General features: G+C 40.8%; 1 protein-coding gene across 7 annotated transcripts in view; it reads right to left on the bottom strand.

Moving 5' to 3' along the window:
- Positions 1-26,236, bottom strand: part of NPNT (nephronectin) — a 79,787-nt gene that overhangs the window by 18,422 nt on the left and 35,129 nt on the right. For 5 of the 7 annotated variants that reach the window (XM_087866380.1, XM_045799224.2, XM_087866379.1 and 2 more), the window contains 6 exons: positions 22,874-22,966; positions 18,332-18,451; positions 16,943-17,062; positions 15,010-15,144; positions 14,598-14,720; positions 12,611-12,994 (listed from right to left, as the gene is read on the bottom strand). In XM_087866380.1, the coding sequence (XP_087722506.1) occupies positions 12,611-12,994; positions 14,598-14,720; positions 15,010-15,144; positions 16,943-17,062; positions 18,332-18,451; positions 22,874-22,966 (975 nt within the window). The remainder of the gene's footprint in view (positions 1-12,610; positions 12,995-14,597; positions 14,721-15,009; positions 15,145-16,942; positions 17,063-18,331; positions 18,452-22,873; positions 22,967-26,236) is intronic. The other 2 variants (XM_045799222.2, XM_045799223.2) reach the window with 1 other exon arrangement.

The following is a 26,236-nucleotide window of genomic DNA, read 5'->3' as shown; positions in this document are numbered from 1 at the left end:
CGGGATCTCTGAGAGGTGATGCTCACACCCAGCTGCAGCCAGTGCTCACTACTGTGAGCGAGTGCCCTAGGGAATGGAAGGCTGTGGAACTCAAACATCTTCTAGCTCTAGAGCTCACAGGTGGGGAGACAGGGTGCAGGAGGAAGGGCACCAAGTGAACCTAGGAACAGATGTGGGCAGGTTAAAGCCCTGTAGAGATTCTGGGTTTTATTCTGGTAGAAGCTGGAAGCCTTTGCAAGATTTCATGTCAGGTGCAACGTTCTGGCTGTAGTGTGGAGAATGGGGGCGGGGGAGTCGAGGTCAGAGAGCGATTATGATCAAAACTAACAAACTAAAGACTGTTCATATGGTTTTTTGTTGTTGTTTTTTAAGATTTTATTTAGTTGACAGAGAGAGACAGCCAGCGAGAGAGGGAACACAAGCAGAGGGAGTGGGAGAGGAAGAAGCAGCCTCATAGCAGAGGAGCCTGATGTGGGGCTCGATCCCATAACGCCGGGATCACGCCCTGAGCTGAAGGCAGACGCTTAACGACTGTGCCACCCAGGCGCCCCGACTGTTCATATGTTTTCTTTAAAAGATTCATTTCCTAAATTTTCTTCCTTCCATTGGCCAATGTTTTACCCACCAAAACATATCACTTGCCCCATGCTGCTTATGGCCTTCCGCATGCACTAAACTAAGGGAAGGTGCAGACCCTGAAGCATGCAGACAGCTGGGTAAAAACGGGGTTGGACTGTGCTTAGGGACCTGGTACTCTCTCCTGGTGGCTGGAGGGCCCTGGAGCCCGTGAGAAGAATCGGCCACATGAATAAGCAGGAAATCCCTTTAAAAAGATGCTTTGGCCCAGCATTTTCTATTAAATACATTTTCCCCAGGAACATAATATATAGCTTGTGTTCATAAATGCAGTTTCCCAAATAGTCAACTATACTCTTACCCAAAAAGCATTAGGAGTAAGCACAGGGAAGTAAACATAAATATTATCTTACGCGCCCCCCCACTGCCAGACTTCTTCCTAAGAGTTAATTGTAGCAAACTGTAAGCACTATCTACTCAAGGGAGCTTCGCAAATTCTGTTTCTGTTTGAGGGTGGCTACCATGAGTTACCCAGGCCAGTTCTGGCATTTGTTGTGAGACTAAAAGATTAGAGGTAACACTGTCTTAAACTGTTTCTGTGGTTAGGGCTTAGTTCAGTGGAAGAGAATGGTGCATATGTAACTCTCCTAATATTCTGAAAGGTCTTTCTGGAAACAAAACCTAGGGGATTCTGAGAGACTACAGAGTGGGGATGAATGACAGGGGTTCTATGAGCCAGTCTCCTGCCCCTCTCTCCCCACCCCCGGCCCTCTCTTTCCATCTCCAGATGAAGAGCATATGCATTATAGCTTTAAATGACCAGAGAGAAGCAAATAAAAGTCTTGGAAAGGCGTTTCTGAAATTTCCTTAACCACATTAGAGAAAATTCTTAGCCATATACTGATTACTAGCAAAGAGAAAAGGGTTTCTGGGCTCCACAGAAATAAGCCCTAGTCTGCCAAAGCTTTCATCCCATAGGAAGAATCTAAAATGTTCAAACAACAGCACTTTGGGCTGAGAGTAAAGAGCAGAGCTGGAAAAAATTAAATCTCTGGTGAAAGGTGGAACATAGACACCCTTCCAGTACTCAATACGGAGCCCAATTTACATGGCTCACCCATTTCTCCTTTAATAAAGTTTCAGAACAGCTCAAAGCACTGCCTGGGTGAATCCCAGAAGAACAGAAAATCTAAAAGATGGTTCTTTTTTTAAGTATGACCATAAGGGTGAGAATACAACTTTTCCAGAGCAAAAGAACACCTGACAGGTTCTGTTCCTTTTCCCTCTTCTAAAGCCAGAGGAAACCATGAAGGGTAGCCCTGTCAGGAGCACTCCAGAGCAGGTGGTGAGCAGACGACCTGCTCTCCTGATCTCAGCCGCTGCTCGGACTGAGCGCGGTATGAAGGGGGGGGGCTACGCACCTGCTGCACGGGACACGTGTCAATGCCCTCAGGCCAAAGAAATCACTTTGAAGGAAAAACAGCTTTTATTTTGGGTATTTATCGGCCACATCCTGTAACATGTTTCCCACCTAGATAGACTCCTCTCTCAAAAGGCTGTTGTCACCATTTGCACAGCAAAGAAGTTGAGGGGATCCTGTCTCTCTTTTAACATCACAACTGTTCACCTAGTTACTATGAACACCTAAATGAAACAGGACATTCCAGTTATTTGGTTAAAAGTAAAGGACACGTGAAGTAGATAGTGTTCCATTTGTATTTTCTCTGCTCACCCAGTAGCTCACACTAGCAAATCGATTTGGTTCAAAAGGATCTGGTTAGTTGAAAATATTAAAATACAATGAACCATAATAAAAAGCATCATAAAAATATAGACTCGGAACTGTACACAAAATGGGCTGCATTTTTATGAGTTAAGTAGGAAATGGTATCATTACTATGTAACTGAATTCAACAACAGCAACGGAAGTAGTAATGGCTACCGTGTATTAAGTCCTTATTGTAAAAGCCCACAACAACTCAGTGAGGTAGATACTATTATTAACCGCACTTACAGATGAGGAAACGAAGGCATAGGAAGATTCTGTAACAGGCCCCAAATCACAGAGTGGCTACGGGCACGATACTTTTCCTTACAACACTACAGACAAATGTGCATACAACTTAAAGCATTTTTGATTTCTGACTTTGGTCACATTCACCAAGAATTCAATTTGTGCCTTCTGGAGAGAACTATTTTTTTTCCTTACCAGCTACCATGAAATCAAATTAAATATAAATCAAAAATCTTGAAAACTTTCAGAATTCACAGCGCCAGATCCTGACCCGTAAGCAGTGACAACTCACTCCTTCAAAACACTAGCAGAAATGTAATCTCCAGGGAGATGTCGGGCATCTTCTCAGGGTCCCTCTAGGCCTTGCGGTTGACCAGAAAGCAAACTAGTTTGAAGACCTTTTCACCCCTCAGCAGAAACAATCTTTTTACTCATTACCACACAGCATCAGAAGAGAGATCCTGTTTTCATGACGAAGAATGATGTGATCACAGCAGCCAGAGACTGTAAAATCCACAGAAGGAAGACGAGAGAAGGAAACCATACCCAGCACAAGCAGACCAGCAGTCATTAAAATGGAGAGTTCTCTTTTTACTGCCTGATAGATACCTGGAATTTCAACACATTCTCAGGATCTAGAATAACAAAGCGACCGGGAGTCTGGTTCTCTGATAAGGCCACTCCCAAGAGCACCTGATACACATTACTTTGTATTCTCTAATCTTTATTCAGCAACACTTTCCTTCCTTACGTGACCCACATGCTCCATGGCACATTTTAGGCACAATTGCTACATCTGAAACGTTCCACGTCTGGCTGGCTCTGTCTGCAGTCAAGACCCTACTCTGCTGGCCGGAGCTGCCGTTAGGGCTTCGGGAGCCCTGCTGCTCAGTGCGGTCAGCAGATCAACAGCATTACCTGTGAGCTTGTTAGAAATGCAGAATCTCAGGTCCTATCCTAGACCCACTGAATCGGAATTTTCACTTTAACAAAGTTCCATGTGAGTGGTATACACGGAAGACAGAGAAGTACTTCCTTAGAAGGTCTGACTTAGTAAATGTGTGGTAGGGATTAGGAATCTACATCCCAAATAAGCATCCTGGGTTATTCTGGTTCAAATGGGCTTCTGACAACAGTTTGAAAAAAATCTGCTTCCTAGTCCAAGTGGTATTCTATTCCCTGCAGTAATCTGAGCTTCCTAGCTAAAACTAGACATATCTGACACACCAATTGTAAAGACAATTTTGAAAAGTTAAAAATAGAAGTTAATAAAATCTTTAATGCATTTTTAAAAGCCAGCATATTCTAAATAAAATAAATAGATTGAGAATCAGAATTCTGTGGGGTACTTTTTCAAATCACACAGCTCACTCTTTTCCTGGGAAAGTGGGATTCTACGAGCACTGACGCCTCTCCTACGGAATCACTCCTAGAATAAATCACAGTGACCAACAGCAGTGGGAGTGGGGAGAGTAAACGTCACCGAGCGAGGACAACAACAGGACAAGGAAGATCACCCCAAATATCACAAACTGGTAGATGCACAGTTATTAATCTGCTCTTTTTCCTTCCAAACTTTTACATTCATCCAGACGTATGTAGACATGTATTTTGTACATAGTTGGGGTCAAATGATATATACAGTTCTGTATCTTCTTTTCACTTACCCTTTTTTATAATATGAGTATTCTCCCAAGGCATTAAATATTTTTCAAAAAACACTGCTGCATCATACTTCATTGGATTGCTAGACTAGAAACGCAATCCCCCTAAGCTCCTTTACTCCAGGTTCTACATGAAGTGCTGCTTATTTTCTTTGCTTCGGGATAGCTCCTACCGGCTCTGCTGCCAGATTTTTGTCTTTGGTGCTCGGTCTCCAACTTGTTAGCAATTCCCTGCAGCCTATCTCTGGTGTCCAAACAGGCGTGCCACCAATTCAATCTGCTTTTCTTGCTCTAAGTCTTTCTGCTTTCCCTGACCACTCCCTCCACCAGGCTCTTCCAGAGTCCAAGATCTACCCACTGGTCTCAGACACCATGAGGAGAGCTGATGCGCAGTAATTTGTCCAAAGTCACGTAACTCACAGAGGTGAGGATCCAAACTGGATCTTCTGGTTCAGTGTTTTCTCTCCTCAGCAGAGTTAAAAACGCCTCAGTTTCACATGCCTCAACCTTGTTTTCATATTTCCTTGTGATGCCTTTTCACTATTTCCCTACGTCATGCTCAAAATTTAGAGATATATTAGAGTTTTCTAGAGAATGTTTGTTTTCTTTTTTTTTTTTTTTTTTTTATTTATTTATTCGACAGGATAGAGACAGCCAGCTAGAGAGGGAACACAAGCAGGGGGAGTGGGAGAGGAAGAAGCAGGCTCATAGCCGAGGAGCCTGACGTGGGGCTCGATCCCATAACGCCGGGATCACGCCCTGAGCTGAAGGCAGACGCTTAACCGCTGAGCCACCCAGGCGCCCTAGAGAATGTTTGTTTTCAATGACTATGCTAAACTGTATCGGGATAAGAGAAAGACCATAATCTGAAATAACTTTCGTCATTTGGGGACAAACTATTAGAATCAACATGTTAAAATTTGGCTAGTTCAAGTATTTGAAGAATAACTTAGATTGAGAAAAAGTTGATTCTAACATAACATTTTATTTCATTCTATTCAATAAATATTTTTGAATGCGTACTATGCACCAGCCATTGTGTGACTGTTTCAGGGAAGAACATCTGGGAAATTAATGGGTGCCCACAATTAATGGATGCCCACAATATACTATACTTGGCAACAGAGGGAAATGATATAGATTAGAAAAACATGTTTAAAGAAATTCCGCTTATACTCAATATTGGGTCAGATGTGACTGTTACATATCTTTGGACCCCATCATTTGAGACAGATTTGAAAAATGAATGATGTTCAAAGGGCAACCCAAAAAGATTGCTAAGTGGGTTGAAAAACAGTCTTTCTTTCTTTGAAAAACAGTCTTTCTAAGAAAAGGTTTATGAAACAAATTACTGAGCCCAAACAAGAGACAGTTGAGTAATTTCCAGAGAGTGTTCTTTGACTACATGGAGTGTAGGGTCTGGAGACACTGACCAGCTGTGTCCATCAGCCACAATCACCTGACGACGCTGCACTGGTGAAACTATAATTTCAAGAACTTAGATCAAATATGAGAAAGACTATCCTTACAGTAATATGGGTTATCGTAAAGGACTTTAGTCACCCATAGAGATTTGGGATATAGCTGGGATGATTTCTTTAAAACCCTGTAAGGACATCACACTTGGGTAATTAATTGATGTTGGTTTAGATGAAAATTTTTAGGCCCCAAATTAAAATGAGAAAAGGCTGTATTATCATTCCATCTGGATCGCTTATTTGAAGTTTAATTTTTTGTTTGTTTGTTTTGAACCCCTTTCATTTGTAGCAGTAAAAGGACGAAAATTCCAGCTTCAATGATATTTTGTTTACACCTACAAGAAATGTTTTAAGGGGCTGTTTCTTCAATCTTTTTCATATTAAAAAACGTGCATACCTTCATATAGGCAAACTTTCAAATAATAAAAGTATAATGGAAAAAATATTTGGACCAGTCTCAGAAGCTAGGAAATACATATTCTGAGACATTACATCTACACTGACGTCATTTGCCTTCTTATTATCATCACATTTTCAGATTTAATAATCCACTGAATAGAACACCAATCTCTAAAAAGAAAGGAGGAGGGGTGTAAGAAAGAGAGGCGAAAATGGTGGAAGCACCACAGTAAAAAAATAAGGAACAATCAGAATAGTTTTTAATTCTTAAATACAGATTAAATGTGTCATTATAGCAAACTAGCTTTTGTATGGAAAATTCGATTACACGATGATGATTATTTTAAAATGCTATGAGTGATCTATTCATTCCTTTGTTCCACAAATAATGTGCAAGGGCCAATTACGACATGCCAGGCATTATTCTAGGTTCCTGAGACACACCAATGAACAAAACAAAGATCCCTGTCCTCAAAAAATTTGTATTCTAGTAGGGAGATCCACCAACAGACACAATAAGTAAGTAAATAATACAGTACATTAGAAGGTGATAAATTGTATTAAAAAGAGAAAAGCAGGAGCAAGGTGTGCTGGTGTTGGTTGGCAGGGATCACAGTGTTGCACACGGGTGTCAGGGCAGTCTCCCTGGTGAGCTGATATTTGTGCAAAGAAGTGAGAGTGAACCAAGCTGAGAGCTGGGGGAAGAGTGTCCCAGGGAGAGGGAACGGTTGGAGCAGAAGTCCTAATACAGGAGAAGTCTGAGGATCCTGAGGAGGCTGGGGAGGAGTCAATGAGGGCAGAGTGTAAGGAGAGGAGATCCCGTAGGACTCCGTGAGACACCGGGAGGGGTTACCTTCCCCTGGAGCCAAGCGCCTGCTGACGCACAGCTTTCCACACTGACATCTCCTTTCTGTTCTAAAAGACCCCTCTAGTCCCTGGGGTGAGAGGGGACCATGGAAGGGCCAGCGTGGAGGCAGGGAGACCTGCCAAGGGCTCCTGTGGTGCAGGTCCACGGTTCCGCACTCAGAATGCTGGAATCTGAAAGCTATTTCTGTCACTCAGCCAAATTAGCATAAATATCCTATCTTTCACTGTAGAAACATGCATCTGTTTCCGTATACATATGTATCTTATCACTTTTCTAAACTGAAAATTCTGTATTCCACAGCTCATCTGGATAAAGGAATCTGGACCTGCGCTCCCTGGGAAGCAGGGCTTGGGTCGGGGAGGCAGCACCGGAGATGGCGACAGGCACTCCTGCTTGAGACAGAATTGGAAGGTAAGGCTAACAGCATTTCCATACAGATTGAATGTGGGTATAAAAGGAATAATTTACGAGGACTCGGAGTTCTTTCTTTGGCCTTAGCAACTGGTAGGACAGAGGTGCCGTCTCCTGGGGTGGGAAAGGCTGTGGGCAGAATGTGTTTGGGCCGACAATCAGAAACAATTAGACTTGCGGAGTCTGACACACATACTTCCATCTAACTGGAAAGGTCAAACAGGCAGGTGGATATCCAAGTCTAGCGTTTGGGGAGAAGTCTGGGTTAGAGATGTATTTGTGTTATCATTTTCTCCCTTGATGTCCTTTTCCTTGATTTCCTTGATTTCCTTTCCTTGATTTCCTAAAATATCTTCAGTCCTCCTCGGGGGGACAATACATAACTACACACATACACACACATTATAAAGAAAAGCTCTGTTTCACAACCTCTCCCGCTACACAAACATGTATTTTTCAATGTAAAGAAAATCCAACTGAAGTATAGGGCTGTCCAGAGACTTCCCGGCAGTGGCCGTCACTAACATCACCTGAACATCCATGAAATGAGGAGAGCCAAATTCTAGTCTCAGACCCGTGGAGAATAAGGATGGCTTAAGAAATTATTTTGCCAGAAGCGATGAAAATAGTGTTGAAATAAATTAGTGCTAAGTTTCCTTTCTGCTTTCACAGTGAATAAACACTAGTTGGTTGTCCTGATTCAGCAGCTATGAAAAACAGTTTGGTGGTTTCTCAAAAAGTTAAGTATATGATTACCTTATAACCCAGCAATTCTATTCCTAGGTATATACCTCGAAGGATTGCAAACAGGTACTCAAAACAAATACATGTACACACAAGTTCAAAGCAGCACTAGTCACACGAGCTAAATGGGAGAAACAGTCTAAATGTCCATCAACAGATGATGGATAAACAAATTGTGGTGTATACAGACAATGGGGTGTGATTCAGCCATAAAAATTAATGAATGCTGCACATGTACAACATGGATGAACCTTGAAAACATGCTAAGTGAAAGAAGTCAGACACAAAAGGCTACATATTATATGATTCCATTCATATGAAATATCCAGAATAAGTAAATCCATAAAGATAAAAAGTGGATTGGTGATTTCCGGGGGGCTAGAAGGAAGGAGGAATGGGGAGCAAATGTTTAAAGGACACAAGGTTTCCTTTTGGGGTGATTAATTTCATTAATTAATTACAGATTTGTAATTATTTTCCAGATTAATCGTATACATTACTTGTTAAGATTATACTTAGAGGTTGGTGTGTGTGTGTGTGTAGGTTGTTTCTAACACAAATGGATTTTTTCCCATTATATACTCTAATTTATTATTTTTGGTATAAAAAGACTATTCATTAAAACAATTTCAATCCTTAAAAAAAAAACAAAAAACTTAGAACCCTCCCCTTATTCAGAAAACAAGCTATAATCACAAGACAGTAATTTAAGAAGTGTCAAATGCCCTTGTCCACACTAACGTTCACCAGTGCTGTAGCTGGAGATGAACAGGAGTGGAATCGGATTGGGGCAGTAGAGTCCAGAGGCAGGACTGCGCTCTGTGGCACGAGGCCACCTTGGCATCCGATCAAGGGAATTCTTTCCCAGGGCATGTCTTTAAGATCACACTCTCTTATAACGAGTGCTCTCAAACATCGTCAAAACTCCACGTTTCCCCAATCTTATCCTCCTGAATTCTACTGGTGAACTTTCATGTTACTTTTAATTCATATGTGTGTTGATGGAGTTGATGTAGGGAGGAATAATGGAGAGAAAGACATACTTTTTTTTTTTTTAGAGAGAGACTGAATGCCAGCGACTGGGGAGTGGCAGAGGGAGAGGGAGAGAGAATCCCAAGCAGACTCCACACCCAGCGTGGAGCCTGACCCGGGGCTCCATTTCACGACCCTGAGATCATGACCTGAGCCGAAATCTGGAGCTGGACGCTGAACCAACTGAGCCACCCAGACACCCCAAGAAAGATACACTTTTTAAAAAGAGAAAATATTAAAAGACTCAGATGTTGATATCTATGTTACAGTGTTTTTATATTAAATTGCCAAGTTTTTATGATCTTAAGGCAACAGAAGAATATAAGCAGTATCCTTACTTCAGCACCCATGAATAAACATCCCACTGTATGATCACAAAGAGATGAAAACAAAACATAGCAGAGGGGTAAGAAGACATTGCAGAGACAGAGAACAAAGGAAAGGAAGGGAGGGCAGGAGAAAGGCAAAGAGAAGAAAGCTTACAAAAATATCATTTTCAAATAAAACATGGGCATGTAAAACACATTACTGGATCTACCATTAGATTCCTCTAAAAATTACATTTATTGCCTAAAACATACACAATTACAACTATATCAGAATTAGAGCATTTCAATCTCTCTTTAAATGGACAAGGACCTAGAAGCGAAATTTGAGAGTTACATATAAGCAAAAAGAAGCATTTTCTCTTTTAAAAAATCACAAATGTCAGTGTTCTTTTCTCATGGTTAAAAAAATTTTTTTTTTGCTCAAGTGTTCTAAGGGGGCAAAATCTGGTTCCGTCGGGGAGGAGTGGGAGCAGGGGAAGTGGGGATAGGAGGAGGGAATGCAGAAGGTGGCTAGCAGTAAGCACGGTGACACGTGACAGATAAATACAGGGAGTGTTTGCAAGTTGTAAAAGTATACATTTTGGTCTAGTAATAAGGGAACAACCTCTTCCTCCTTCAAAACTTGCTGCTTTACCTCTAACCTCTATCTCTGTGGGTGATGCCATCCTTTACCACACACCCACTGAAAACCTGGGAGTGTCTGATCTGATCTAGCTCCAATCCTCTACAGCCAACCCCCAGGGCACAGCGAGCACAAGGGACAGCTGTCTGGGTTTCTCCTCAACCCTCCAGTTTACAGGCAGGTTACTGCATATGTGCGAACGGCTTCCTACCTCTGTGCCTTTGGTGTGCTGTCCCTGAACTACAGTACCTGCCTTTCCTCTTGCTCTGTGCCCCGCCCACCCCATACTTCCTGCCCAGAGACTGATTAGGTCTCTAGTCTCTCCCGTTAACACGGTATCCCAGTTATCTTCTGGGCACCATCATACCCACCAGATTATACCTTATCTGCTTTATCTTTGTAAATCCAATGCCTAATACAGGGCCTGAAATTCTAAAACATACTCAAAAGTGTTTACTGATTAAATGAACAATTAGATTAAAAGTTAAATGGGATGTGATATAGTTAGGTTCCCCATCTCTGAGAGTTTTTGAATAAATCTAAATATGTTACGAGAATTTTCACACTGGACAGGAAATGAGATCTACCATATGACTTTGTGATATTCCTTCCATTTCTACATACATTGTAATCTGTCCAGTTGACTGCCTTTTATACAGTTATTTATAATATTTAACAATAAAGACATTTGACTTGTACTTTGTACAGCTAATTCTTTTTATGTTACATTCATATTCAAGGCATGACCTATGATTGCGATGTCATCGTAAAGAGCTTATTAAAAACGTGCCAATGCAAAAGGCCCTGAGTAGCCAAAATAATCCTGGGAAAGAACAAAGCAAGAAGCATCATGCTTCCTGATTTCAAGCTATACTGTAAAGCTATAGTCATCAAAACGGTATGGTATTGACATAAAAACAGATTCACAGACCAATGGAACAAAATCAATAGTGCAATGGTCAACTAATCAATGATCAACTGATATTTGACATGGCAGCCAAGAATACTCAATGGAGAAAAGACAGTCTTTTCAATAAATGGTTCTGGAATAACTGGATATTCACATGCGAAAGAATGAAAGTAGACCCTTATCTTATATAACATAAACATATTAACTCAAATTTGATTAAAGACTTGACCACAGGACCTGAAACCATGAAACTCCTAGAAGAAAATATAGGAAAAAACTCCTTGACATGGGACTTGGCAATGAATTTTTGGATAATACACGTAAAGCACAAGCAATAAAATAAAAACAAGTGGGACTGCAACAAACCAGAAATCTTCTGCATGGCAAAAGAAACCATCAACCAAATGAAAAGACAACCTATGGAATGGAGAAAAATATTTGAAAACAATATATCTGATATGGGGCTAATATCTAAAATACACAGGGAACTCCCTACAACTCAATAGCAAAAAACCCAACTAATCTGATTAAAAATGGGCAGAGGACCTGAATAGACATCTTTCTAAAGTGGACACACAGATGGGCAACAGACACATGAAAAGAGGCTCAACATCACTAATTATTAGGGAAATAAAGCCACAGTGAGATACCACTTCGTGCCTGTTAGAATGGCCATTATCAAAAAGACAAGAGATAACAAATGCTGGCAAGGAGGTGGTGAAAAGAGAACCCTGGTGCACTGTTGGGGGGGAACATGAATTAGTGCAGCCACCATGGAAAACAGTATGGAGGTTCCCCCTAAAATTAAAACTAGAATTGCCACGTGATCCAGCAATTCCACTTATGGGTATTTATCCAAAGAAAATGAAAATATGTCAAAGAGATATGTCCACTCCTATGGTCACTGCAGCATTATTCACAATAGCCACAACATGGAAACAACCTAAGTCTCCATCAATGGGTGAGTGGATAAAGAAGGTATGGTATCAATACACAATGGGACAGATACACAGTTCAGCCGTTAAAAAAATGAGAAAATCCTGCCATCTGAGACAGTGTGGATACACTAAGGGAAGTAGGTCAGATAAAGAAAGACAAATACTATATAATCTCACATATTATATGTAAAATCTTAAAAAAAAAAAACTTACAGAAAGTGGTCAGATTTGTGATTGCCAAGGGTGGTGTGTGGGGGAGGGAGAACTAGAGGAAAGTAGTCAAAAGGCACAAAACTCCAATTATAAGCTCCGTAAGTACTAGGGATATAATGTACAATGTTATGACCACAGTTGACACTACTGTAGGACTTGTATGAAAGTTATCATGAGAGTAAATCCAAAGACTTCTTATCACAGAAAAATTCTGTTCTTGTTTCTTTTGTACGTATATGAGATGATGGACGTTAACTTACCGTGGTCAGTATTTCCCGATCTATGTAGGTCAGATCACTGTGCTACCATGTACACTGTGCTTAAACCCATACGGTGCTGTACGCCAATTATATCTCAACACAACTGGAAGAAAAACCACTCCAAAACATGTGCTAACGTAGCTAAGACTTACTGAACACGTCTCCTCTGGGTTTCTGAGGATCTGTCTGTATCCTGTTGTCAACGGTAATCCATCTTGGAGACGTAGTGGCAACAGGTGTTACAGGGGTCAGGCTGGTGCTTGGGCTTTCTGGGCTTGTTGCTGGTGGAGATGCTCCAAGGTCTGTGAACGGGGGTGGGGTCGGCTCTGGTGTTGGCCTTGGTGCAGGTCTTATTGTTGGCTTCGAAGTGGGCCTGCTGGTAATAATAGGAGGAATATATGGTGTCTTCAGAGGCCACCTAGTACTTCCAACATCAGGAATCCAGTTACTGTGTCCTCCATCACCCTTTGAAATGGTACCATTTCCCTTTGGTATGTGAATTGGACCTGAAGGTTCAATCATAACTTTTGGAATATCTGAAAGAGTCAAAAGATTTAAATTAGTGTGTAACCCTCTCTCTCTCTAAAAGTTTGGTTGTGGAATCAAATTGTGAAAAATGTTAGAATATCTCATGCCAACTAGGCTTACTTTTCACATTTAGAATATCCCCTACTGTGTCATGCTGCTTTCCAAATAAGGACCATGCGTGTGTAGTTATATGATACGCAGATATATATTCACACACACATCTCCATCCTGTGGATATGTGCAAACATTATATTGGTATTTCTGTAATGGACATGTATTATTTACAACACAAAGAATTTCAAGTACTTGTAAAATGGAAATAGACAACAATCCTTGAGATGTTTAAAATGCAGAAACATTCTAAGGTTTTTAAAATATGAGAAATGTTTGTTCAGAATCTATGTTAAGTGTCCCTAGGGCACACATATATTATACAATCATGTTTTGAATAATCTAAAGACTAATACTTTTCTCTTCCATATTCTATATAAATTCAACTCATGCAAAATATATTCATTCAATGTTCCATATATGTTTTTTAAAGATCTTATTTATTTGAGAGAGAGAATAAGAGAGCATGAGCAGGGGGAGCAAAGGGAGAGGGAGACGGAGAGAGAATCCCAAGCAAACTCTATGCTGAGCATGGAGTCAGAAACGGGGCTCGATCTCACGACCCCAAGATCATGACCTGAGCAGAAACCAAGAGCTGGACACTTAATCGACTGTGCCACCCAGGCGCCCCTAATTGATTGTTCTGTATATTCTTTAAGCTTGTTTGCGTTCCCCCTTAACTAATTTATTCAACTGCTTAAAAAAAAAAAAAAACTTCAGAGGTCACCGTGATGATCTGTGGACTCTTTTTCTGTGATTTTCTTCACCAAAAGGAATTAATATTTAATCTTCCTGGAATGACATATTCCAGGCCTGGAGTATGACTACATGACCCTTCAAAAATCCTTTAATTCCCATGATTTTAAGTCTTATGATTTTCAGTAAATATTTTACTCTAAAACTTTAAAAATTATCTATGGTCATATGAAATGTATGCTAAATTATGGCCTTTAATTTGTAAAACTTTCATCTTGGAGGTTATTTTTTTCATGTTTATCTACTAACATAGCCATACTCCAAACAGAGCTTTTAAGGATTTAAAAAGCAAAACTGTCCTAAATTTAGAGAAAATAAATATTGGAATGATTTTTTAATAGTAGACTTAGGAAACATAAAACAGAGGAACAAAAAAAGTAGTATATATTCAGATTTTCCCTCTGTCATAATGTAATGTTAATGACAAACATTCATTTCTGATTATAACAAAATCAAATTCTCAGGGAGAGCTCCATCATTTCTTGCCAGCCAAAGGGAAGCTATTGAGAGATTTTAGCAAAGGAATTGAATGCTTTTAAGATTAGAATGTATTACTGAGCCTTTAATTTTTTAAAAATACTGAGCAAGTGACTTGCCTGTTTGCTGAAAATACAGACTAACGTTATTAGCTACAAAAAGTATACTTTTTGGATAATTAACCCTGTTCTTCATCTCCCCAGTACCGGGCTTCATGGAATCCCGTACTTCCTGCTAGAAGTCAAAGCTGGGGGCGTCATTACTCACACACACAATTCAGTCCGTCACCCTTGTATCCATCTTTACATTTACACTTGTAGGACCCGTGTACGTTGTAACATCGAGCGAAGCGGCTGCACTGATACTGACCGAGGGAGCATTCATCTATGTCTGCATCAGGAAGTGGGAAAAGAAGACGTTTATTCGGGAGAGAAGTATGATGGCATCAAAAATATAGTTTCGAAAAAAAAATTTTTTTTGTAAGGTCCACATAAAACCAGCAGATAAACGGAAGAGACAAAGCACCCGTGCATCCAGAACCACCAAATGGTTGCACGGGGCTTCTGTGTAACGTAACGCCAGCACCCTCCCCTGCCTCTGACTCCCGTCACCACCGCGGGGGAGAGAGCTTCCACATCCCAGGAAGAGACAGAACAAAGTGATGGCTGAGGTTCGTTACCGTGACACTGGTATTTGCCCGCGATGTGCGTGAGGTCGAAGCCTTTATGACACTTGCAGATGTAACTCCCAAAAGTGTTGACACACTGCCGAAATGGAGGGCAGGAGACTCTTCCGGTAGCACATTCATCCACATCTAGAAACAAATCAACCGTGTCTTAGAAGCCGCAGCTCGTTCGGATGGAATGGATTTTAGAATAAACGTCGGCAAGTGGCTGCCTGGCAGGGCAGGCTCATCACAAACGTTATCCAGCTGGTTGTCCTGACAGGCAACATAAATTCCACATCTCCAAATTCCGACCATCCTCCCAAGCAGAGCCATCCTGGGCCTGCTCCATCTCTCTGCGCAGACGGCACCTGTATCCACTAGTTGCCCCGACCGGAAACATGAGGCACCCTTAACTACCCTATTTCCCATAACCCGAAATCATCAGGCCCAGTTAACCAGGCCCAGCCTGCCCTTCACCCACGGCCACTACCCTAGCTACCACCTCCCAGGTTAGACTGTGACCGGAGCCTCCGAACTGCTCTTTTCCCCACTCATCTTACTCCCTCCAGAGCATTCCCACTCAACTGTCCAAATGTTTTACTGAAACCTAAGATTGGAGTATTAAAACTCAACTGTTCTACTTGCTTGTTAAATTAAATCCTCATTCGTCATGCTGTCCGTGACCGTCCCGCACTAACTATGTAGTCCTTACGTACCCCCTGCTCAGGTGTCAAGCCCCCACCCCTCGGACTCCCTCCGCAGGGAAGCCACGGAGCCTGCTCTCTTTCTAAGCCTCACGCAGGCCAGCCCTGTCTCTCACGGCAGTGCCCTGCGCCGTGTCCGCCTGCTTGGTGACTCTTCACACGGCCAGTGGGCCAGGTCTGACCGAAGGGCTTTCCTTGACCATTACTTTCTAAAATAGACCCTTTGTTTTCCTCTTCGTACCTCATATTAACATTTAATATTGTTTGTAATTTTACTGGGTATTTGTTTCTTTTCTGTGCTCCCTATCAGACAGTCAGCTTTGTGAGGATCAAAATCTTGTCTCTCTGTCCACTACTATATAGCCTAGCGTTTGGCACAGTGCCCAAAATACAGGAAGTACTAAATAAACCTCGCTCGAATCTCTACTACCTGTTTGTGGAGTACACGCTACATGCTAGGTACTGTGCTCAGCTCTTTGCATACGTAATTCCATTCAGTCCTTACAGCGGCTCTATGTGGCACTGCGCCCGTGTTAAAGATGACGAGACTCAGGCTCAAAGGGGGGAAGTCTTGCCCAAGGTTACATATCAAGCACACGGCAGCGCTGGTTTGAAATCAAAGCCCAGGAGCGCCTGGGTGGCACAGCGGTTAAGTGTCTGCCTTCGGCTCAGGGCGTGATCCTGGCGTTCTGGGATCGAGCCCCACATCAGGCTCTTCCGCTATGAGCCTGCTTCTTCCTCTCCCACTCCCCCTGCCTGTGTTCCCTCTCTCGCTGGCTGTCTCTATCTCTGTCAAATAAATAAATAAAATCTTTAAAAAAAAAAAAAAAAGCCCAGACTGCTGACCACAATCCTGTGCGGTCTTTCCAATTTACAGGGAAAACGTCTAACCCTTTCGTTCAGAATGTACAGTCTAGCCCTGCCTACCTGCCCAGCTTCACCGCTCACGGCTTCTTAACGTTCTAGAAATACCGAGCTCTTCTGCATTCCCTGAACACGGTGCTCTTTTAAACCTCAGAGCCTTTGCACATCTGGTTTCCTCTGCCCGAAGCTTCCTCCTGTCCCTCGTGTTTAGGGAAACAAGGTTTCCGTTATCCATTCACAGACACATGGACTGTCTTCTAAGGACAGCCAACTGCCTGATGTAGGTAACGGCCTCTTTTCCTTATTCCCATCACCTTTCACGTTCTCCTTTTATCCTGCAGGGGCCGCTGACAGAGATGCTTGATTTTACAACTCACCCACACAGGTCCTCCCATCAGGCGCCAGCTGTAGGCCGGGAGAGGGGCACTGGCACCGTATCTGTCCTTTGACAACATCACAGCCATACTGACAGTTTGCCATGGAGCACGTCAGGGCACCTGGAAAGAGTGTGAGTGGCTCACTCAGAGAGGCAAAGGGCAAATTCTGTAACTGAAATAGCTGGTCTTTTATTTTTTTTTACTTGACACTAAATCAACAATGAAGACAAAAAGGCCTCAATTATCCGACAGTCATTATTCCTCATCTGAGGAAGATCTTTAATGCATTTGAAAAATGAAAAGACAAATATAAAACTTAATCTCACATAGATTATCTGGAAATTTTTCCAGTGGCCAAGGAAAGTGGAGGATTGAGGTAATTTTCTGGATTATTCAAGCTAAATGCCGGTCTTCACTAAAACATCCAATTAACTTTCCCAATCTCCCACTAAATTTTTCTAGGGACAGTAGTAGACTTCTTACCGGGTCGTACAACGTTAGAGAATTCTAACATCACTGCCACATGGTCTTAAACATGAACTCACCTAATTCTAAAGGTTCCATGTTAAATATGCAATACTGATTAACTGAACTTTTTAATAAAATACAACCCAGTTAGAGATAACTGATAATTAACTAATTGATAACTACCTTAACAGATAAGTCAGTAAAAATAACACGCAAGTTCTCCACTGTCATAGATCATGGAAACACAACCTCAATCCAACGTTCAGCCTACAGAAAATTTCAGGGCATTGTCCATCTTATAAACACATCGAAATGACAGTAGGACAACACGATACGTTTCCTTCTCACAAAGACACATGAACTCTAATGTTATTGGAATCGCTTATTGTTTCAGTTGATGTAGATTTTGTTTTTAAGAAAAGTGCTATCTTAGTCTTTAGACGATTAGAAAGTCAGAACTGTAAAAGTGAAGTGAGAAGTGAGAAGGTACTTATGAGTGGTTCACGCTCAGTCACCAGACTCGATGGCTTCTCTACCGACTAACGGTTTAGCGTCCATGCTTGTGAACAGCAACACAGGCCTCACATAGGCACTAAGGCTCTTTTTCTAGCTGGGACAGTTCTTTGCCCAGATAGAAGACAGGCAAAAATGTGTTGGGAAAAACACTAGAAAATACACTTAGTTTTACGATTCTGAAATACCACTTCCAAATCAATTTAACACCCGCACCCGTGGCAAAATAACGCTAGACATGTCCAATGGGCAACTTTTATGTCGACTTTCCATTCCTGAGGCACACACATAAATACATGGTCGCATCCCGGTTAGGAGGGCCTGGGAGGCTATTTTCACACACCCTGTCAGAGCGCAACGTGAGACCAAGCCAGAGCACTTATAAAACAGTTAAGGCTCTTGACATACTTGAGCAGGACCCGTCCGGCATGAGCATAAATCCGTTGAGACAGTAGCACTTGTAGCTGCCATGAGTGTTCATGCACCTGTGCTTGCAAGGCCGCGGCTTCAGGCCGCACTCGTTCAGATCTGGAAAGGGCGGGGTCAAGGCAGCAAAGTGAGAAACCTCAACGCTAATGTAAAGCCACTTAAAACACCTCTATACTGAAGAACGAACACGAAAAGTCGGACAAGCTGCAGCAACCAGGCGTTAAAATAAGAGATCGAGCCTGTTTCTACCATCTTCATTTCCACGCTGGTTACACTAGGGGTGAGCAAGAGCCATCCTGTCAGGATGACCAAAGGCCTTATGACAATGAGAGGGTTGTGTGACTTTCTGGAGCTTAGATTACATAGTACCTGTGGTGTCCGTCCACGAAGGACAGTTGGAAAAATTCTCCTCACAGACACGTGCCTACCTTATCCCCCCTACCATCCTCCTCATGGGTGGAGGCGCCCTGCTACCTACCTACCTGACTCCACTATCCAAATACCTGAGGTTACTATTAGCCTCACTCCCGACTATGGGATCTTCCTCTTTCGATTTCCTTCTGTCTCTGTTTTTTAAAAAAAATACTCTGTGAGGCTATCTTAGTTTACAGGAAGTATTTTAAAACGCTCGACTGCTTTGACCTTTCCTAAGGAAAGCTCTATTTTCAGAGGGTAAGAGCTGCATGAATCAGAGGGACCACTATTGTGGTTTCTCTTGCTCAGTCTTACAGGTTCTATACTGATCTCAGATTAAAGAAGAAATTTCAGTTTCCTGCTTTACTGATGTATTCGGGTCACAAAAATAAACCACCCAAAAACCTACCCTCCAACATATTTTCATTCGTTTGGCAGTGAAGAAAGGCATATGGAGATACTAAGGGATGATACATAATGGACTATTACTATGGATTTTTGGTTTGTTGGTTTAAATCTCCACATAAATTAATAAAGTCCACATAAGAATTTTCTAGCCCAAGTTGAATACTGCTTCAAGTGAACATAAAACTCATGACAAACACTAAAATGGTAATGCCCAAAATACAGGCTTCATTAAACAGGAATATGACCACATGTTTATTTTGTCTGGAACTGCCAGCGTAAGCACCTGATTAGATAAACTATCTATTAATCCATGTCACCAAATCAGATTTATAGATCTATCAAGTGGCAAAGGTGTTTTAATCTAATCAACTTTAAATCTGACCTGCTCATTTATTGCAAATCTATACATTTCACTTAATTAAACCACCAAATTACACTGTTTTAAGACCACCTAATAATTATTACGTTTATAAATGTTTTCAATGTTTTCATATTTTATTGACTTTCCAACTTGGTCGTTTTCTGACCTTAACCCAACAGTGAGCAGGTCCCCAGCTGGGCGAACCCTAGGAAGGTTAACTAAGTAAACCAAATACCTTCATCATCTCCTTTGCTTTCTTCAATTCTCTACTTTACTGTCTTGTGCCCAGTCAAGGGCATTCAAAACAGAATCACATTTTAAAATATATTGTTTTAAAATTTTCTCAAAGAAAGTGCTTTGCAGACTACAGTATCAACACAAATTTGACTTCTCCCTCTGTTAAATGAAGTAAAAATTTTAAATCAAGGAAGAAAGAGAAACTCTACCTCTCATATTCTTCTATCTTGTATTTCAATATTTACTAAAAATTAGAGTCAGAATCTTTTCTCATGTTCTAAGAGAAGTTAATTATCATTCCTAATACATCCATACATCCCTGCAGATACACACCTGGCTTTGGTAAGTCCCTGATTGATATTAAATGGTATTTAAATCTGAGCACATTATTAGAGAAAGGCTTTGTTTTAAATATTTTTTGCACTAAGCAAATATAAAACAGAACAGTACAACAAAGCCAGAGAGTAAGACTGAATCCTGTATCTCAAGGGAAGGATACTGATGGACAGAAAATGTGTCAATGAAGAACCCTTAGGCTTATTTTTAAAGAGCCACAGAAACGTTTGTGGGTTCCTGACAGGAACTGGTCAGAGGTTTGTAGCGCTAAGCAGCTCATATATAAGGGATACTTATGCTGATGAACATTTCTTTATTCACCCTGTTCATGAACTAAAGCTGAAGCCAAGCTGAGGCAGCTCTACTCTGGACTAATAAAGAACCCCTCAAGATTGCCAGGAGAAGAGTTGTCATGATCCAGACTGGGGCTACTGGTGGTGTTCAGTCCAGATTTATCCTTCCCTTTCCATGAGAAAAAGCACTTTGAGGTTAAGAATCATGAAACTGAAAGGAAGTGAAAAACAATGTCGTAATTCAAAAACAAAAATAACCCCCCACCTGGAAATCACTCTATGAAATAATACGGAAGAGGAAATAAACATGCAGCCTTCAATGGGTAAATGTAGAGACATTTGTTGGCTATCTTACTATTATTAATTTGACACATAAATATCCAAATACATCGAAAGCCATTTGAGAAAGCCGAACTCTAACAGCTGGTGATGGGGTGGCTGATACTCCCGGACAACTGGCTGGTGCTGAGGTCTCCAGCGACTGCCATCGCTGCCCATCTGCTACAGGCACGCGTGTCCTAAAAACTTCACACTGACCCTTCCAAAAACCACTGCAGAAATTATGAAATAGAATTCCACAATAATCCACGTTATCAATATTTACCAAATATCAGACTTCTGCTAAAGCAGGGAGCTTCAGAAGATTAAAAGCATCTGGTGTCCTGGTGATGACCTCTTTCTCTCAATTTTCTTCAGGGCTTCTAGTCTATTATTATCATAACTTTATTTTCTTATTGACTTAATGCCTTATAAAATTGAGCTAATATGTACTGCTTCCAAAATCTCGTAGACTACTGACCTAGTAATGCTTGTGTTACTATCAAGTCAGAAATTCAAAACACTTCCAATTTATAGTAAATTCTCCTATAATAATAAACAGAACAATATAAAGAACAAGTTCCTGGATCACACTTTCTCAAATCAATCTTAAAAGCTGATTAAAAAGAACCTAGGAAAGAAAACGTTAGCATATTTACTTAAATTCACTTTAATCTTGCTCTTTCTCTAGAAGTTTATGACATAAATTATAAAGAAAATCTATAATAAAAAAATAATGAATTCAGTCATGTACCAATCTTATCATATCAAAAGATATCACTTTACAATTAAACTGCTTACATTTCAAATGCTTTCATCACCAAGTATACATTCTTAAAGAACATCTATTACAGTGAGGAGTATATTTAAGCAGGTTGATGGATTCAGGAGCTTGGGGAGGTGGGATGTGGGGGTGGGTGGGGAGGGGGGGTAAGAAGAGAGCTAGTCCAGAACAAAAATGCAAGCTGCACAGCATTATAATTACATTTTAGGAAAAAAAAGAATCAGTAATTTTATTAGCATGCGGACACTGAAAAGTAGCTTGAAAAATCTAGAATAGACCACTGAATAAGATAACCCAATGGATTTTTAAGGAAAATAATCTTTCATTCATGTAATGCATTTGGGCTTTTTTTTTTCTTTGACCCTCAAACCCTCAGAAATTTAACCTTTTACATTTCACATGACTAAAGTGGAGGTCACAGACAAACAGACGTCAGTATGTCAACTGCCGTAACTTTTATTCTTTAAATCATCACTGTTGAAATTAATCCTATTGCCCTAATTCTTGATGCAGAAGATAAACAAGTGCATTAAGTTCCCTATCAGCAGAGAGACAATAATTAATAATTTCAACTATCTTAATTCAGTCATTCTAAGCTCCTAAATCAGTGGATGAAGGATACAGTCTTTTTAGAACAAAAACTGTAAAATCATGCTGCCACCTAACTTTTGTACAAAACTTTCCATCACAATGAAAACAAGGGTATTTTTGGTGTTCCTGTTCCCACACCAGCCCTGAAGCTGACTAAGGGCAGGAATTACTCTCCCCCTGTTCCTGATTGGTTTGCTGGGACTCAGACACATTAAATGACTTGCTCATCATCATTAAAGAGCCACAGAAACGTTTGTGGGTTCCTGACAGGAACAGTCCCTTAAAGGCTACATGGAGCCAGAACTTTGGTTTTCTAATGTTACAAAATGTACACCAAAAGAAGGAAGTTAATGTGTGGTTTGATTTCCAGGGTGACCTAAAACTCTACGCTCCAGATATGGTGGTGGAGAAGAGGACTTCCCCACTTCTGAAATCGACTTAGCAAGAGCCATCAAAACCCCAATCTCCGTTGCTTTGGAATTCCTGACTTCACCTATGAAAATAAAAGTGACTTTGCCATCTGATTTTTAGGAAACATTCTGGAACCCAGGAAAGGAAAAGAGAAGCAATATTTGATGTGGTGAAAGGACAGTGGAGGCCCCAGGCTTTTTAGAGCACAGAGAATCGGCAGCAGGTATTCCTGCAGTTTGCTTTACATGCTCAGGATGCTGACGGCTGGGTACTCCGGGGCTGGTCTTCAGAACATTTGCAAGAAGTGACAAAACTGCAGAAAGCCGTACAGGTGGGAGTGCAGCCCACCCGAGATAATGCACGCTCACCCCTTGAAGGTAAACTTGTGGCTTGATGATCCAGGGGTTGGAAAAGAGGCTGTTCACCGCCTTGGTCAAGAGGAGTTGGGTAGAAGTGCTCATCTTCACACCAGGAAGAAGGTAATAAGAGTCAACTTTGAACTGATGTCATTTTTAGCCCTAAAAATCTTTATAAGTATATATTAAACAATTACATAAAGTCGGTGGAGTTCAAAAAGAATGCTTTACGTGCTTTTGAAAAATGGGTTTCTAGTTCATCCAGTTTCTCTTTTTAAAATCTGAATTTGTTTTCCTTAAAATTTATCACTGCCATCTTGCCTCCCAAAAACACGTGTACATTTTACACACATGCACACACACATACATCATTCTCATACCAAATAACCGCCAAAGAAGAGATGGTCATTTTTTAAAGCATTATGTTAGGTATCAACAAAGGGAAAACCCAGCAGATGATACGAATACTGATTACAACCAACTGCTGTTTAGTGACACTGAGGTCTTAAATGTCCAACTTGAGACTTTTTCCTCTATTATTATGTTGTCCAATAGTTTAAAATACTCCAAAATTATGCACAAAGTTATGATTTGCATGAAGAACTGATTTAGGAAAATAGCATGATAGTTCATCAATGTTTTCATTCAAATGTAAGAACTTTTACTTAGGTCCCATTTAGTACGAATATAGAATAAGCGTCCTACAAAGAAGGTTAACGATTGCCGTTATTAACTTACCAAAACAGTATACGAAGGAAGACTCAAAAGTAGAGTCAAAAAGGCAATCGCAGCCTGTTTTAAGACTTCCATAGTACTAACAGCTAAACTTTCAGATGAAACGAACATTGGTTTCTGGGTTGAAACCACCCATCTTTCAAAAAGTAAGGCTGTCAGAAATTACCTTAACATTAGGGGTAAGAAAGGCAATCAACTTTCAGATTTACCTAGGCCGCCAAAGTTTACCGTATGGTTCTGGGCTACAAGATTCCAGTACTTTTCTTGAGGTGAGGAATTCAACGTATGAAACATAAACTTTGTCAAAATATTAGGAATTAGGGTCGCCTGGGTGGCACAGCGGTTAAGCGTCTGCCTTCGGCTCAGGGCGTGATCCCGGTGTTATGGGATCGAGCCCCACATCAGGCTCCTCTGCTATGAGCCTGCTTCTTCCTCTCCCACTCCCCCTGCTTGTGTTCCCTCTCTGGCTGGCTGTCTCTATCTCTGTCTAATAAATAAATAAAATCTTTAAAAAAAATTAGGAATTAATATTTATAAATTGTTTCTTCTGAAATCCTTATAAAGCACATCATGCATTCAAAACCCTTTCATTTCTGAAAATATGCAATGATAGGACGTATTACACAATGAAAATCATTCCCTAATGGGAACGTTATAAAAAGGTTATTATCTATAAGAGTATCCCTTTTTGGCTGAAGGGAAAGAAAATTTGTATGGGTACAGAGACTCAAAGAAGGGAGACTATGCATGAATAAAATTCCCAGAGAAATCAGGTGGGAAAAAAAGCAAATCTTGCCAGAGTCCAGGTTAGAATTTCGCTATTGTGAAAGGTACCATGTGGTGTATAGAATTTGCTTAGGATCAGTCCAATCCTATGATTTTATATGTGATCAAGCTACGGCAAATCCAGAAATGACTCCGAGGGAAAAGCCAGCCACCGACAGCAGATTCACACTAATCTTGTGACAAGGCTGTTAAATTAAGCCAGGTCCCATGTGGGCTCGCCCTGCTCTTCCGGCTGCTCCCAGGCAGCTCTGATCACACTGGTTAAACGCTGGCCATTTTGCACAAGCTGTTCACGCCACCAATCAAGCTCCCAGCAGATTATTTCTTATAGTACACCACTTGCAACACATTTTTTTAGCAAATACTTGCCTTACACAGAAACCTACTTTTTTTTGCTCTTTTATTTATTTTTATTATGTTCAATTAGCCAGCATATAGAAACCTACTTTTAATCAGAACCTAATTCTCAGTTCTGTGAAATCGTTTCAAATATACCTCTTCTTAACATTTCTCTCCTCAAGAAAAAGGAAACCTGTTTGAATTCCCATATTTCTGAGGCATATTTGCCAGTTTCTTAAGATGTATGGTCCAGATAAAAAACAGTCTGCATGGATTTGTGTAACCGATATGATTTCTTCTATTCTCGTTTCCTGGTGTCTCTCGATGGTTGTCCCACTCACCCAGGTCCTTCAAGCCGCCTCCCACCCTCACCAGGGCCTTCGGTCCACAGACTCAGAGGCTGCCTACGGTGCTGTACCGGACAACTGCATGCAACCCTTACAAGTAGGGTGTTCAGGACCAAGAACCACCACACGAGACTATCATTCACTGAGCAAATATTTAATGTGCACTTAGCGTGTGCAAGTCATTTTAATAATAGTTTTCAGGAACCCAGAAATCAGACACCCTGAAGGGTCTCAAAGAGCATAAGCCATGCCATCGGGAACTTGCCACACTTGCTTTTTTGTTAAGGAAGACAAAGAACGAGATGACCCAAACACATGGGTTTACCGTAAGCTGTAGTTTTAAATTCAAGATTGGGCTTGAAATTACATTTTCGGTGTCAGCACTATTTTTTCCAGGTATAAAATCCCGTTTTGCTATTAATGAAATCCTCTTTCCCCTAAGGAATATAGTTTTAGGAGGCAAGATTTAAACTCAGTATATTTCAATTTTTCTTTAGAGAAACAGGTATGTACTACAGTAAAAAGTACGTGATAAACTGGTTTTCTGAAAACAGGAGAAACCCAGAGATAGATCCTTGTTGCAATAATAGTTTCAATGTCTTTGAAGCATATTAAAGGTGATGTCACTCCTGCAAATAAATTTAAATGGATTTCTCAGCAATCTCAACAGTGGCTTCTTATAATAACCTTCTTTGTATAAATTCCTGGCATCAGGACAACAAAGTTTTACGGTACTGACATATTAATGAAACCTCTGATGGTTTATGTTCTGCACTTTAAAAAGGGAAGCATGCTGGAAGTCTCAGATGCACACCGATAACTCAATAATCAGAACCGGACATGTCACTACCTGTAAACTTAGACTGGGTAAGGAAAGTCAAACGGATTTTTAAAAGAGTAAACTGAGATAACAAAAACTCCACTCACTTCAAACAGACTATCCGGGTATGTTTTGTAACTTCCAAGTTAAAAAATATTATAAAAGCAGCATTGGAAAAAATCAGTTAATCAAATTAACAGATAGTACAGAACACGCTTGAGAGTTTTTCCTACTATTGGACATGTCACATTTCATTAGCATGGATTTCATCTGATAGTTCAGGAACGATTCCTTGTACTTTTTCAAACACCAGTGTTCTGGACTGTTGTGGAAATTATGCCCGTAAAT

This window comes from Ursus americanus, chromosome 13 (assembly GCF_024610735.1).
Source record: "Ursus americanus isolate L20-20 chromosome 13, mUrsAme1.1.p, whole genome shotgun sequence".
Taxonomy (NCBI): domain Eukaryota; kingdom Metazoa; phylum Chordata; class Mammalia; order Carnivora; family Ursidae; genus Ursus; species Ursus americanus.
The sequence above is the reverse complement of the archived record's forward strand: the minus strand, read 5'-3'. Positions and strand labels throughout refer to the sequence as shown.